General features: G+C 41.6%; 1 protein-coding gene across 7 annotated transcripts in view; it reads right to left on the minus strand.

Annotated features, from left to right (window-relative positions):
• Window positions 1-5,936: 5,936 nt before the first annotated feature.
• PTPN13 (protein tyrosine phosphatase non-receptor type 13) overlaps window positions 5,937-15,410 on the minus strand; it is a 173,214-nt gene continuing 163,740 nt past the window's right edge. For all 7 annotated transcript variants that reach the window (XM_087826687.1, XM_087826682.1, XM_087826672.1 and 4 more), the window contains 5 exons: window positions 14,125-14,215; window positions 12,063-12,400; window positions 10,322-10,537; window positions 9,012-9,074; window positions 5,937-6,631 (listed from right to left, as the gene is read on the minus strand). In XM_087826687.1, the coding sequence (XP_087682813.1) occupies window positions 6,536-6,631; window positions 9,012-9,074; window positions 10,322-10,537; window positions 12,063-12,400; window positions 14,125-14,215 (804 nt within the window). In that variant the 3' untranslated portion in view covers window positions 5,937-6,535. The remainder of the gene's footprint in view (window positions 6,632-9,011; window positions 9,075-10,321; window positions 10,538-12,062; window positions 12,401-14,124; window positions 14,216-15,410) is intronic.

Raw genomic sequence — 15,410 nt, forward strand, 5'->3', positions numbered from 1 at the left:
TGTGGATTTTAACCTCACGAGAGGAGGGACTCTGCAGCGATGTCATCTCATGCTTCAGGGTAAGGACAATCTGAACTCACACTTTGGGAAGGTCCTTTGGAACACTGGGGAGGAAGCATACTGCTTTTATTTAAAAAAATGGGGCCTTTTCTCAAATGACTGTTCATTTGTAACAGCTTGAAAGTCTTTTTGGATTATGGATGTAATACATATTTCGAGGAAATTTAACGAACATTTGAGGTTAAAAGGTGAATGCCCCATATTTTCACTCCCCAGTGACAGGCTCTTGTATATCCTTCTAATTTTTGTTTACACGTTATGTCACTAAAAACATTGGGACTACCCCGTATATGCTGCTTCGTAAGTCACCTAACGACGCGCTATGGAGCACCTTCACGTCAGTCTGGTTCACCTTACCTCATGCTTTGGAACAGTGGCTTCGTAGAAGTATTTCACTGCAGGGAAGGGCTAGTTTACGTAACCCTTCCTTATTCACGGACATTCAGAGAGCTTTCAAGTATTGGTATTGCGATGCTGCTACAAACGCTGTGCCCTGCCGCGAGCGTCTCTGTAGGATCACTTCCTAAACTTGAATCGCCAGGCCAATTGCGCATTAAAACGTTGGCGGGTTGCTCCCCACAACGCTGTGTGCAGAGCAGTGCCCGACAGGGCCTGGTTTCCCACAGTCGGACCAGCTAAAGGATCATCAATTTTGTTTTGTGAAAATATCCCACTTAAAATTGCATTTAAAAAATTATGAGTAAAGGATTTTTTCATGACCACTTGCCTATTCTTGTCCTTTGCCTTCTTTTTAATTTTTTCCTTTTTTGATTGATATATTATGGAGAGTGACCCTTTGCCCTATGTTTTATCTTTTTTTTTTTTCCATAATGTCTTTTGCTGAACAGGAGTTTTAGATTTTTTACATACTTAGCCATATTAGTCTTTTAAAATATGTTTTTGATCTTGATATCTATCCATTGTTAGAACACTTGTATTTTTATGTGGATTGTGAATTGTGAAAGGATTCCTTTGTGAGAATGTATTTGCCCCTTTTCGGGAGATCTTGGGGGTCTCCACGACGTGCTTACGAGCTGCTGTGTGTACTGCCTGGCACTGTAAAACCCCTCCCCTCCTCCATCCTTACATTAAAAATATGTCCCATATGCTTTTCTCTTGCTTTTATGAACTAAGTGTGTACATGTTGTGTTCCATTTTGAATTTATTTTTCTGTACGGTGTGCTGAGAATCTGATTTTTTACGGCTCACCGTTCCAACATCACATCTTGACTCATTCGTCTCTGTACTGATTTGAAATCCCACCTTTATCACCTAACTTCCTACATAATGGGATTTTGTCAGGACTCCATTGGGTTCCATTTTCCCCCCCGGTCTATTCTTATTTGTAAGTTTTGAAACTTACAAAGTGTGAGGAAGTGTATTGTCTGAGATAAATCTTTACAATTTTATTTTCTAAGTATTCCCAAGAGCTTGTGGGTTAAATGACGACAGTGATGATTACGCTATTTTCACAGCCATGAAGCACGCCTTTGCGGGAGTCCAGAAAGAGCCCCAGGAGGCGGCACAGGCATATTTACATGGACGAGAGTGCCACCGACTTGGGACAGGACATTAATCCTCTGGCGCTGACCCCTTGGTGGCTCCCACCCATCCCCTGCTAAGGGGAGTGTCTGGGGAGCCGGCCCGCGCTGCGTAGCCACACGGCCCAGCAGCAGGGAGCTTTCCAGTTTAATGGGAAGAGACCACGGCAGGGAGCGGTCCAGTTGTGCTGGCACAGAGACCCCAGGTCGAAAATGAGGATTACCAGGAGTTTTAAAGACTCCACCAGAAAACGAATTTCTAACCTGTTTCTCTATGGAGGAACTTAAAATAAAATGGTAAAATCCAACACTGCTCATCAGTCAGCGTTTACCACAGTCAGGACAGCCTGGGGACCGGTCCACCGAAAGCCATTCTTTAAGACAGAAACAATGACAATCACTGTAAGGGTCTGAAAGCAGCCACGTGGGTCAGAGGACTGCCATCTCCAGAGACGGTTTGTAAATGTGTTGCTGAGAAGGCCTGGCCACAGTCGAGTAGCCCAGAGGCCATGCGTTAGCGTTAGGATGAAGAGTATAACTTGGAAAGGCTCGACCTGAATCAGCTGCGCTCTAACTGATCTAAGTAAGGGTTGGCCGAAGCCAGGGCCTACGCGAAGCTCAGGAGACGTGGGGCCCGAGGAATAAGGTCAAGCGGAGCGAGAGGGGCTCTGTCCGGGGGAGCCGGGTGCGTAGCCGGGCAGTGTGCTGCGCTGCGGGGCGCGGGGCTGGCCGCGCTGCTGGCTGGGTTCCACCTGCAGAGCTGGCCCGCCTCTCGAGTCATGGGTTGAAGTCAGGCAGACCTGGCGCTGAATCCCAGCTGTCATTTGGGCAACTTGGGCAAGTGACAGTCCCTCTGCGCTTCAGTTTCCTCTCTGAAAAATATAAGAAAGATAACATTCAATCCTAAATACCGGGAAAGGTAGGCAGTGGGAAAACACCTGTTATGACTCATGGGAAGTGAGTGGTGAGCGTCCTGTCCCCTTCTTCTCCCTTATGTGGTAACAATTAGTCTCGGTGTAGAAAGAGTAATTCATTCTAATCCAGTTTAATGAATCACATCTTGGCCTCTAACCACCTCCCGACCGGCCTTTGTGTGCACGTACTTTCCTACCTGGAGGAGCCGCCGAATGTCGGGCTTGGTCATTCTGCTAGAGGCCTAAGCTAAAAAAATTAGCCACGTGGTCTATCAGCGAGTGTGCTGAGTTTGCTTAGCCCGACCTTTAGAATATACCTCATTTTGGGTGAATGGATAAAATTATGTTTCTAAACTTGCAAAGCTGAAGACTACTTTCAAATACTTTCTAGATAGTTCTGGGGTCAGGAAGATTTTTAAAGATTGATCCAGTGCTAGCTACTAAGGAAATGGTGGAAACTGGCAGAACCGGAAGGCACACACTGCTTGCGGCTCCCCAATATCTATTGTTATCTTTGTCTTTATTAACAAAACCAAGATTTTGCTCAGGGCAGCAATATGCCTGAATACAAATAACTTTTTTGAAGCTAGAGAGGGCCATGTGACATAGTTCTTGCTAATAAGAAGTGGAAGTCTACTTGTGATTTCTGGAAAATTTTGTTTTCTTGCCCTAACTAGGCACTAACTAACCCTTTCTCCTGTCATTCTTCCTATTTCCTTTCTGGAATGTGGACGTAATAGCTGGAGCTGCAGCAGCCATTTCTAGACCATGGAGGAAAGGCCAGGATAATTATGTATCTGTTGATATTCTTGAACTGTAGAATCAATCCCAGAAACCGCCTACTTCTAAACCTCCTTTTTTAAAGGAAAGAGATCTCTAATTTGTGTAAGATCATTTGGTTGGTTTTTGGTTACTTGCAATCAAATGCAATCCCAAATTGATATGTTAACATTTAAATTAGATTAAAAATATCATGCAGGTCAATGCAGAATTTGTTACATTTTGCCCCACCATCACAAGGTACCTTGAATGTTTCTGAATTATGTAAAACGGGAACACAATCTCTTACTGTCTAGGTAACTGTGACCAGAGGATAGCTTTGGTGAGCTGTCCTTTTTAATTGCTTACGTTGATCACTTTGCATTTGGATAATTAGTCATGTTAAAACCAAGTGATCTGTCCTGCTCGGGCGACTCACTTGGTTGGAGTGCCATCCCATGCACCAAAAGGTTTAGGGTTCGATTCCCAGTCAGGGCGAGTGTGGGAGGCAGCTGATCACATTTCTCATGTCCATGTCTCTCTTTCCCTCTCTCTTTAAAATCAATAAAAAGCATATCCCGAGGTGAGAATTAAAAACAAAAACCCAAGAGATCTAGCAGGGTATCAGAAACCACAGATGTGAACACCCGATTTTCCTCTCAGCAGCCAATTCTCTCCTTTTTAATTCATAAATATTTCTACTAATGACATCTACCAAAGTTTTTATTTGGAGACAATGTTTCTGATCCTGCAATGCTTAGGACTGTAAGATACCACTCTTTTAGAAAACAGCACTTTTGTTCAGTTTCATAAATTATTCCATCACAATTTGCATTTCCCCTTCTACAGCACAGAGTGGCCTGTGACGGAAACACCTGGTCGCCCAACTCACTTCCCAGCTTCCTGGTACCCGGGGACACCGACAGTTCCGGCTGACGAATGAGTGGCAGTCATGTGCTTTGTCTCCAGGCCTGCCCTGTCCACACAATCCTCCCGCAGGTGGCCCTCCATGCTCTCCCTGTTCCGGCTGGGGGCATGGAGGTGACCCCGGGATGACCTTGGAAGCTATGTGCTGACTACAGAGCCTCTGTCAGAGGAGAGCTGTTGGCTGAGCTCTTCTTCTGCCCAGAAGACTGGAAATGATTGTTTGAGCCATTATGTGTTTGGGCATATATTTTAGAGTGCTCAGTTATCTAATGTGGGTAAGAGCCCACTTGTATTTATTCTTTCCCTTGACATTTGAATGCCTCCATGTGCCACCCTGGCTCTGTGGCCTTGCCGTGCTTTTGAACTAGTGTGGCCCTAGCAAATGGTTCATCCCATTTGGTTACAGTGGAGCCAGGGCCCAGAGAAGGGCGGTAACGTGTTTACTGTAATGAAGTTTCCAGGGGCTGTAAACTGAAAACTGCATTTTCCTCCCACTTTCCATTTCCTAGCTACGCTCTTCCCAGAAGAGGGATCTTGCCTCAGCTCTCCCCTCTCCCATCTCTGCTGACTTCAGATGGTGGATAATCACCTCCAGCTGCACTGGCTCCTAGTGCCTGGCTGGCCTGGTTTCCTGTGCTTATGACAGGGAAACAAGGCCTCAGGATTCCAGCTCACTCAAAGCAGGGGTTTCCAAATATATATATATTTTTAAAGATTTTTTTAATTGATTTTGAGAGAGAGGGAAGGAGGAGGGAAGGGGGGGAGAAACATCGATCGGCTGCCTCCTGAACATCCCACACTAGGGATCGAGCCCAAAACCCAGGCATGTGCCCTGATCGGAAATTGAACCAGCAAACAGGACGACGCCCAACCAACCGAGACACAGTGGCCAGGGCTCCAAATATCTTTTAAAGCCACAGAAACCTTTAAAACGAAATCTTCAGCTACAGCCCAAGCTATAAAAACTATTCTTAATGAGAGGGACATAGTGGTGGTGATGCTGCTTTTGCCAGATCTGAAGCCACTTCTGGGGTGAGGGTTGAAACCCACTACCTGGCGAGGAGTCAACCATCACCGCGGGGCTTCGGGCATTGACTGATGTCTCCTGCGCTCATGTAGCCTCATATACAAAGGAATAGGCCCCGGCAAACCGCTGCACTTGGGCATGACCAGAAATGCAAGTGAACTGGCTCAGAGTCGGTCAGCCCGTGAGGGTGAGCCAAGCAGCTTCCTGGGGCTCGACAGGCAGCCGCTCACGGTGAAGGGGCGGCCGCCAGGGTCAGGGTGCTGCAAAACGCGCTCACTGATGAGAATCAGAAGCCAGCTCCTGAGGCGGATCTCTTTCCCTTCAGGCAAAACCAAATATGAATCTCCCGGGTAGGGGGACAGTGTCATCTTTTATTACTCCTCGTATCTGAGAGACTGAGCTTTACCACAACCGGAACTTGAAGATATTCTGACACAGGCGCCTCTCAGGCCAGCTGGCGCCTCTCACGGGGCAGCGGGAAGGGAGCCTGAATTTCTCAGCCACTGTCCGTCGGTACCTGCCCCTCACGGCAGGCTTGCTGACGACCTGTCGGGTTCCTGACAACGCTCCGGGTCCCTGTGGCTGCCACCACTGGGCCCAAGTCGGGAAATGGAAATTTGGGGTCCAGAAGTCCTTGCCTTCCTAGGTACCTGGGTGTTGTTAAATTACACACTGAAGATGTTTAATTAGTCCACACACACTTTTGGCTTGTTCATGTTTTAAGGTGTATTTTTATTTACAAAGTGAGATGATACATAACAAAGAGGTGATGCAGTTACAAATAATCTGAGCACTCCAATTTTCATGAAAAAGTATATAAATATATTACAGTAAATTCTATATAGTAAACATTAGAAATTGATACAGTAAACATTTGCTACTTTTTTTCTATGCCAACACTACTGCCATTTAAAGCTTAAATACTGGTTTTAAGTATCCCCTATAAAATAACTACTTTATTAAAATACTGGAAAAGAATTTTTCTATAAACAAGATTGGTACATTAAAAATAGACTCAGTGTGTCCCTGTAAGAATGTCCACTATAATCAAATGCTGCCTTAACTGACCCTAAGAGCTGCATTATTCACTTAGTGTTAACATTTTAAAAAATAATTATCGTGTTAAAGTAGCTGTAAAAATACAGCATTTCAACATCGCACTGTCAGGGATGACGCCCCTCCAAGGTAGAGGAGAATGAACATGATACTGTGCGGACCTGCTGCGCCGTCTCCGTTCGTGACGAATCAGAGTCTGCTGGAAGCTAAGGCGAGGGCCAGAAAGGGTCCAGGAGGCTGATCTTCCCAGGTCATTTCAGAGGCTGCGGCTGCTCTTTCTGCTCTTCTTCAGCTTGAAGACGTGTCAGCACATAAAGGATGACTTGGTAGCAGAAAATATATTGATCCTATAGGAGGGAGGGGAGAGGAGAGAGAGGACTTTAGATGTAGAATGTGAATGTTTTATAAATATAGCTTCACCATCTGATGTTTGAGTAATTTTGAAAATATGGGAAATATTTAATGTGAGAAGCAAGATGTAGAATTGTGCAGTGTCATAAAAATGGTAAAAAACAGAAACCAGACTGATAAAATGAGAAAGGAAAAAGCCTTGGGGTGAGGTGGGGGGAAGGGACAGAAATACCCAGAGTGCTAACTGAAGCTGTCTCTGATTGGTGAGCTACTTCTATATTTTTGTGATTTGTTTTTATAATGCAAAAATAAACTTCGTAAAAAATTTCTTCTAGATTTATTGAACTCATCTTGGTGTTTTGAAATATCAAGAAATTAACATCGAAGAAGCTACACAAAATACTTTTCTTTAAATATCTGGAACAGAAGAATATGGAAATAAAAGTTTTTTGAAAGTTAACTTTTTTGGTGAAATTATTCTCTATTAAGTTGATGGTGCCTTGGTCTGAGTTTTCTTATTTGACAAGGAATGAATGAGTCTGAAAATAAGTTGAAAAATTCACAATATACTAAATGGAAAGTAATAAAACAGTAACTATCGCATTGAAAATAGTTGCATGTGTGTGAGCATGCACCCCTGTGACTGAGGAATCTAAGAATGTTGCCAAAAACGGCAACAGCTCTGAAGTGGAGGAATATAAGTAACCCTTTATTTACTTTTTGCTCACCTGTCATTTACCTTTCCCCTATTTTCTACATGTTCACCTTTAACCTTCTCCCACACCCCAAACAATTCATTAGCAAACCCACTTTCCTTCTCCCTCCCTCCCTGCCTCCCTTCTTTTTAAGATTTTTTATTGATTTTTAGAGAGAGAGGGAGAGGGAGAGAGAAACATTGTTTGGCTGCTTCCTGCACGCCCCCCACCGGGGATCAAGCCCGCAACCTGGGCACGTGCCCTGACTAGGAATCGAACCGTGTGACCTTCAGGTTCGAGAGTCAATGCTCAACCACTGAGCCACGCAGCCAGACTGGTCCTTTAAAATGTGAGTCAGATCATGTCACTCCACACTGACAACCCTGTCATGTCGCCATTTCACTCAGAGCAAAGCCTAAGCCCTGGTCCCATCGCCTCCCCCTCCTCCCTCTACCTCAGCTGCGTTCGCCATGACCTTTCTTAAGCACGTAAGCCCCACCCTTACCTTGGGCTTCCGTGCAGGTGGTTCTTTCTGCCTGAAAGGCTTTTACTCCCAAGAATCTACACGACCCCCTCCTTCACCTCCAGATCTCTGCTCAAGTGTTATTCTCAGCGGTGCCATCTGCTTAAAATAGCACCTCAACATGCTGCAATGCACCCTCTTCACCCTGCCCTGTGTTCTCTCCAAAGCACGTATCACTTCAAATACCCTGTCTGATCACTTAATGGGTGCCTTCCCCACCACCCCACTGGAAGGCTGTGCTGCTCCAGCAGGGCCCTGCCTAGTCCCTGGTGCGCTGAGCGCCTGGCGAAGCGCCTGCCCAACCAGTGCCCTCTCTGGGTCTAAGCTGCTGCTACAGAGCAATATGCTTGCTTTACCTAAAAAAAATGACTGTGAAGTAGCTGAATATTTAGACTTAATTCGAATTAAAAAGGTATATAGAGAGGAAAGTAGGAAACTTCTAATTTTAAAGATAGTAAACTTCTATATACTCCAAGAGGTAAGGAAATGTGAACTTATATGAAAACGGCTTCCGCATCCCTCCCCCCAGAACAAAGAGGAGAGTGGACCTGCTCAAAGCAGACGGACACTAAGTAATGCTGTCCCTGTGAGGGACACGAGGCTGCAGGGCAGTGGTGAGAAACTGGTCTGATTTCAGGTGAGTGAAATGAAAGTGATCAAAACAGAGGACAGGCAGACCCACCCATTCTCTCTGCCCAAGGACGCCTCGTCCAAGTCCAGCAACCCGGCCCGCCTCGCTGCCTTCCTGCTGATGCTGCTGAGTCCACTCCCTCCTGGGGAATTTCTGTTGCGAGAACATTCCCTTCTATCTTTTTGGTTGGATATCGGGAAGGAAGGGCACTAATTACATGCTATTTTGCACCAACCCCCATGTCTGGGGCCAACATACCAACCCACGCTCTGTAATCTATTCAGTGGAAATATTGTGTTTCTTCATTTTTAAAATTAAAAGGCAACATTTAAAAAAAAATGAAATACTTTTAGAAATACTTTTTGTTTTCTGAATTAGTCCTTATGCTTAAAAAAAAGTCCCTCTTATCATAAATCTTTGGATTTATGCAATAATGTGGGAATCCTCAAAAGAGAAATGGTTTAACTGGAACTTTTAAAATATCAAAATCTTCAAGAAAATCCTCATTAGAAGACACCGAGACTCACCTCTGTCTGAACCATCCCATGCCTCTGTAGTCTCATGCAGCGTACTAAATCAGAGATGTCAAACTACCAAAAACAAAGCAAAGCAGAGTCTACATGTTAGGTAAAAAGTACAGTCCAGTTTAACCCCAAAGATTCACAGAGCCGTGGCGTATACAGACTTCTGTACCCCATTCTCCTTCCCCTTCTAGCAGACGAAACTAGTCTGGACAAAATGATGACTTTGCCATCATTTGATAATTCTATTTATGATCTTTCAAGAATTAAGGAAGGTTATTCTACTTGAAGATCCCTAACAGAAATTCTTTTCCTTCTGGCAGGAAGAGATTAACCAAAGAGCTTATATGCATGTCTGCACAGCCCATGGACACACAGCGCAGTGAAGGCCTGGGGTGGGGCGGGGGCCAGGAGGAGGTGGGCAAAGGGAGGAAAATGGGGGACATCTGTAATATTGCCAACAATAAAAATAAATTTAAAAAATCTTGTCCCCTCTGAAATTTGACTAATTTCTAATTAAAAAAAAACAACACACGAGGAAAATGAATTTTCCTATGCTTTGCTTTTCAGAATAAAATGCCTGATCTTTTTATTTTCACTGATATGTAACAGTAGGAAACAAGGGAGAAACAGGCTATTTTGTTTTTGTCCCACCTAAATTATTATGGTAGATGTAAGAGTGTGAAGTGCAGATAGAACTGTTGTCACTAAAATTCTTTAAAAGACAAATATTTTAATTACATATTACATATAGTTCAATATTCTAACATTTTAAGTAATGTTTATACTAATTTAGGTTTTAAGTAATATTACATTCATTAGCTTCGTTTATTAATGATTTTTAAATTGGGAGTAATTGTTTAGAGATAGACTAGCATCAATTTGTTTAACAAAATACACACTGCCCACCTACAGGCAACAATAACAAAAAAGAGTATAAGCCTGTTCATTTCAAAATGGACTTTCTTTTGTGCTTCAGTGTTTCTATCCCTGAAAGTATAATAACAATATTTACTTGCTCTTATACAAGTCTAAAGACTATGAAGAGTAAAATGCAATGCTGCATAAGGGACTTCTGAGCACATGGCTAAAGAAACCCACTAAGAAAAATATAAATTTGAGGTATTATTTCTTTTTCATTACAGTCTATGCAGTTTTGAATGCTTACAAAAATACAATTCTATAATCTGTAGTAACAAAATTAAGGCATTCATACAAACTGATGAAAAAATTCCCAAGATCTCAACATGTTATTAAAAATTAGATTCCACTGTTACTTTTGGTCAAATGCTCACTCAGCCTACCCTTGCACTCACCTCAAGATCTTGACCGATTAGTCCTAGAACCACATCTATGCATATCAGGGTCCCCGAACGCCCGATGCCAGCGCTGCAGTGGGTGATGATTGGCCCTGACCTGTGAACGTGTCTCATGTAAGAGATGAAGGTGAGCAAGTCGTCTGGCTGCGAAGGGGTATCATGGTCCGGCCAGGCGGTGAAATTCAGATGTGAAATGTGTCGCACCTCTCGTGTCTGAAATTATACAACAGAATAAGAATATAAAGGCATACTATATTGCTCACATGTAATTCTTAATATTTTGTCCTTTCAAATTTTAGCTTTTCCATCAGATCAAATCAAATGAAAAGTAAAAGAGACAAAAAGACTCCATCAAACAACACACACATGGAGGGCCTTTAGTAAGGAGGCTGCTAGGTCCACATTTTAAATAGCAGTAAAAACTACTTTTTGGAAATCCTAAAAGAAAAGTGCTTTGATAATGACCTTTTTTTAATGACCCTATTTCATATTCACTCCAGAGAAAAGCCAGAGTTCACTGCAATGGCTTAAACACCCTACATCATTTGGCCCAGCTACCTCTCAGACCTAACCTCCTCCTCTTGGCCATCCTGCTCTAGCCACGGGGATCTCTCTGTGGCTCTTTAAAAACAATGGGCAGCCTGGCCAGTGTGGCTCAGCAGTTGAGCATTGACCTAGGATCCAGGAGATCAAGGTTCGATTCCCGGTCCAGGCACATGCCCGGGTTGTGGGCTCGATTCCCAGCAGGGTCCGTGCAGGAGGCAGCCGATCAATGACTCACTCACTCATCTTTGATGTTTCTGTCTCTCTCCCCTTCTCCTTTCCTCTCTCTGAAATAAATACATATTTTAAAAAAACAAAAACTTATTTAAAAAATAAAAACAAAACCAAAAATAATAACAACGGGCACAATTCAGCCTCAGGGACTTTGCCTCACTCTTCCTGACTGAAATGCCCCCCCCCCCCCGCCCCCGAGATCCATGTGGGTCATTCAATACCTTCACATTTTTTTCCAATAAAAAACCAGGAAGGAAATTCTCAGGCTATGTTTCTACGCCTCCAGTAGAAGTGAGTGAGTGTGCTTTGTTTCTGTGAAAGTAGCATTACTCTTTTTCTTCAAGAGAGCTACAACTCCGACAGGAAACCCATCCCTCACACCTAGCTAGTGTCACTGGGGGAGGGGGAATAAAGTGTGGGGCTGAGGAAACGGCAGCCTTAAGATACACCCAACTGTCTAATTCAGGCTAAGCTTATTCAGTGCTTAGGTGGCCACAGCAGGAACTCCTTGAATGACAAATGTTTATGCTGCAATTGTCCACGTATTACCAAAGATGTCGTCTTTATGGAGGAATATCTTCTACTCAAAGGTTTTTATAAAACAGTTTTATTGAGTCTACTTAGAGGTTTGATTTTTTAAAAAATGAGTTTCCAGCACACAGCCTCTGAGCCACTCTGTGCTATCACTAAGCAAAGGATGGATGATCATATTAAAAGCCCTGCACTCTCATTTTCATTTTAACACAGTACGTACTGGAGAACACTGGCAGAATTTAAGAAGAGGGTCACATTTAAACTTATATCAGATAAAAAATAATAGGTGGCATTAGCCCCACTGAAATGGGAACCAAGAAATCACTGGCTTTTTTTGAGAAACACATTGACACAATCATGGAAACAGTCTAGGCTGCTTTCCAGCTAGGAGATAAGCCTTAGAAAAGGGAAGATTTAATCCCCTTACCTGAATATCTTCCAGGGTCAGTGCTCTCACTACAAAGCCCTTCAGCGGCTGCATTTTCACCAGCGCCAGCCGAAGCCTGTTGTTGACCATGGTCGTTCTCCCGAGGATGTTAGGCCAGTAGCGCTGGCATTTGACTTTTCCCCCCTCTACTTCTTGGGTCATCATGGCTATCACTGTGGAATTCTGTTCCCAAATCATCTGCCAGAAGTCGCCAACAGTTGTAGGGAGAGGCCCCTGGCAGGCGATGTAAACGAACTCTTCTTTCCCTACTGGTATCCTAATGAAGCTGGCGTTGATATATCCGCCTTCATCTCCGAGAGGCACCCTTGTAGCATCATCTGTGAATTTCCCACCACAAAACAGAGCTGTCTACCTCATGCATTTTCAAACAAAGCTTTATAAACAGGGTGATGAGAAATTCCTCATAACCACAGATGAAATCACAAACACTTTAACAAAGGCATCTTTTCAGATTATAGTGTAAATCATTTTCTATTTACTCATTCCATTCATGTGACAAGTGATCTAAGATGGCAAGTCCATTTCTGACTGATACTATTTACACAGATCTGGCTGAAGATATTAAAATTAATAAGTTAATAAATGCCCTTAGAAGTTCTTAATAACTAGAAAATCAAATACAACTTTGTTACTTCTTTGCCATCCTTATTTCTAATGATGACAAAAATAATGAATTTAATAATGAATGGCAATGCAGAAAAATTATTTCACAAAACAAAAATTAGTATCACAGTGAAACTATTAAAGTACTTATTACAAACATAATTGGAATAATTAACTCTTGCTCATCTAATTAAGTTATACTCTTTTTAATAAGCAGCCAAAATAATAAACACAATAAATAAAAAGGGAGCTCACTTTATTCTCTATGCATACGGACTCTTGTCTTTGTCTAATTGTAAATTTCATATAGTCAAAATATAAATTTTCAAAACAGGTTGCTCCAGTGAAAAATATACATAAGCCGTCCTATCCAAGAGAATTACTTTGTATGCACTTACACATCAGAAGTCCTTTCTATTTCAAATATTTATACACTTAACTGGTAATTTCTGTGATTACCAAATTATGACTTTTAATAATAGGTTTCAAAATCCTCCATTGATTGCTCTTCTGTTACTTGACTGTATCTCTTAGTCCACAGAAACAAACCTGCTCAATGGTTTTGGATTCATGGCTTATTCCACTTGGGCCCTGAGATAATAGCCTGGCCATTTTCTTTTCTTTTTTTTTTTTTACCTGAAATAATTCCCATCTACTTTATGCCAAACCATAATTCAATCCATTTAAAAACGCTAAGATTCACTTCTTACAAGAAGTTTTCCAAAATGAATTTTGTTTTCCATCTTGATTGAAAAAATGCAACTGTATTATTGTTTATTGCATGATGTCACTACTGGTTGTTATTTTTCTTTGGATTCATGACTTCGTGGCAAAGACAGGGTCAGTATGTCATATGGTATAGTCCATTGTGCTAATATATATACAAATTCAGCTGATAATTTTTATAAGTTGCTAGACATGAATATTTTGGCTATGTACATATATTCATATATAATTTTAAAAAAATCAAATGTTTGGTAATATAGGTAAAACATGGGTAAAAAGAGTTTTTCTTTTCTTTCTGGTACCTGAAATAACTCAGAGTATAATGCAACCTGGTGGTACCACTGTAGCCACATGCATGTACATAGCTGTTATGTGCCATAGACATTTCTCTAAACTTATAATGAGTGGAATAAGTAGCTGTTGGTTGTGACATATGAACTAAAAAAGTGCTCAGCCAGAAGAAAATTCATATTGTTAAAAAGACTTTAAAAATACTGATTTGGCATCACTGATTAATTTCTAATACATTGTCAGCAATAATTCATGAATGTCTGAAGAAATATTTAATATTCTTCTAACTGATTTTCAGAATAGATTATTTTAAAAGGAATTCACACTGTATACCTAAATTTATTTGTTACTAATGTAAATCTTTGAATGTGCATTTATGTGAGAGATAGGTAGGATAACTTCAAGCCAAATTGGAACTTACAGGGAAGTATATTTTTATATCGGTTCTTCCTTCTGTTTTCCTTCGTTTGTCCAATTAGACACTGATCCAAAGGTTTTAATTCTTGAAGATTCTGTAAACAAAAATGGAAATAAAGTTAAATTTGCTGAGATAAGCAGTAATTCAGTAATACCAATAACTGCAAATGCTTTAAATGTTCAGGGTGTAAAACTGGCTATTGATCAGGAAAGACTTTGAGTGTTAAGAAATAGCTATGTCTTGTCAAGATAAATCAGCCTAAATTCCCAATACTAATTTATACACCAGTTGTTAAAATATATTGTTTCAAATATCTTTTTCATGTTGTAGTTAACTAACTTTGTGAGGTAGCACTCTGTACCTTAATTTTAAATTCAGTTTAAAGATGTCTATAATTATAATATAGAAAAAAATACAACTTATAAAACCAACTTTGGCTTAAAGTAATAAGGTGGAGCAGAATTTCTTGACAATATTGTCTGTGGGGTCATAGACTATTCCATGTGGTAGAGTTGTAGTTAGACAGTATCATGTTCTAAAGTCAACTCACTTTTCATTCCATCCATCCATCATCCATCCACCCATCTACCACTCACTCAACAAATATATACTGAAAATGCCGACTACATATGCAAGGCACTGTAAAATGTGTTGGGAATACAGTTGTGAGAAAAAAAATATGATTCTGGCTCTCCTGGAGCTTACACCCTATTGGGAGAAAGAGGCAGTAAAGAAGTAAACAAGCAAATATTGTGATATATGCTTTGAAGAAATTAACAAGCAACAGAGAAAAAGAAAAGATTTATGTTATAAAGGGTTGTGATGGAAGGTCTCTAACATTTTTTTATTTATTCTTTATTAAAAAAAAAAAAAAATTTATCTTAGCCCAGCTGGATTGGCTCAGTAGTTGAGCATCGACCTATGATCCAGGTGATCGAGGCATGATTCCCAGTCAGGGCACATGCCAAGGTTGTGGGCTTGATCCCCAGTAGGAGGAATGCAGGAGGTAGCTGATCAATAACTCTCTCATCACTGGTTTCTCTCTCTCTCCCTTCCTCTTCCTGAAATCAAAAAAGACATATTAAAAAAAATTTTATCTTAGAGAGAGGAAGGAAGGGAGAGAAACACTGATCAGTTGCCTCCCACATGTGCCTTGACTGGAGATGGAACCTGCCGCCTTTCAGTGTTCTGGGTGATGCTCCAACCAACTGAGCCACACCAGCAAGGGCAAGGTCTGTAACATTTAAACTTACTTAAGACCTTAAAAAAGAAACCATTTCTGCAAAATG

This window comes from Miniopterus natalensis, chromosome 1, assembly GCF_054644295.1.
Source record: "Miniopterus natalensis isolate mMinNat1 chromosome 1, mMinNat1.hap1, whole genome shotgun sequence".
Classification (NCBI taxonomy): Eukaryota; Metazoa; Chordata; class Mammalia; order Chiroptera; family Miniopteridae; genus Miniopterus; species Miniopterus natalensis.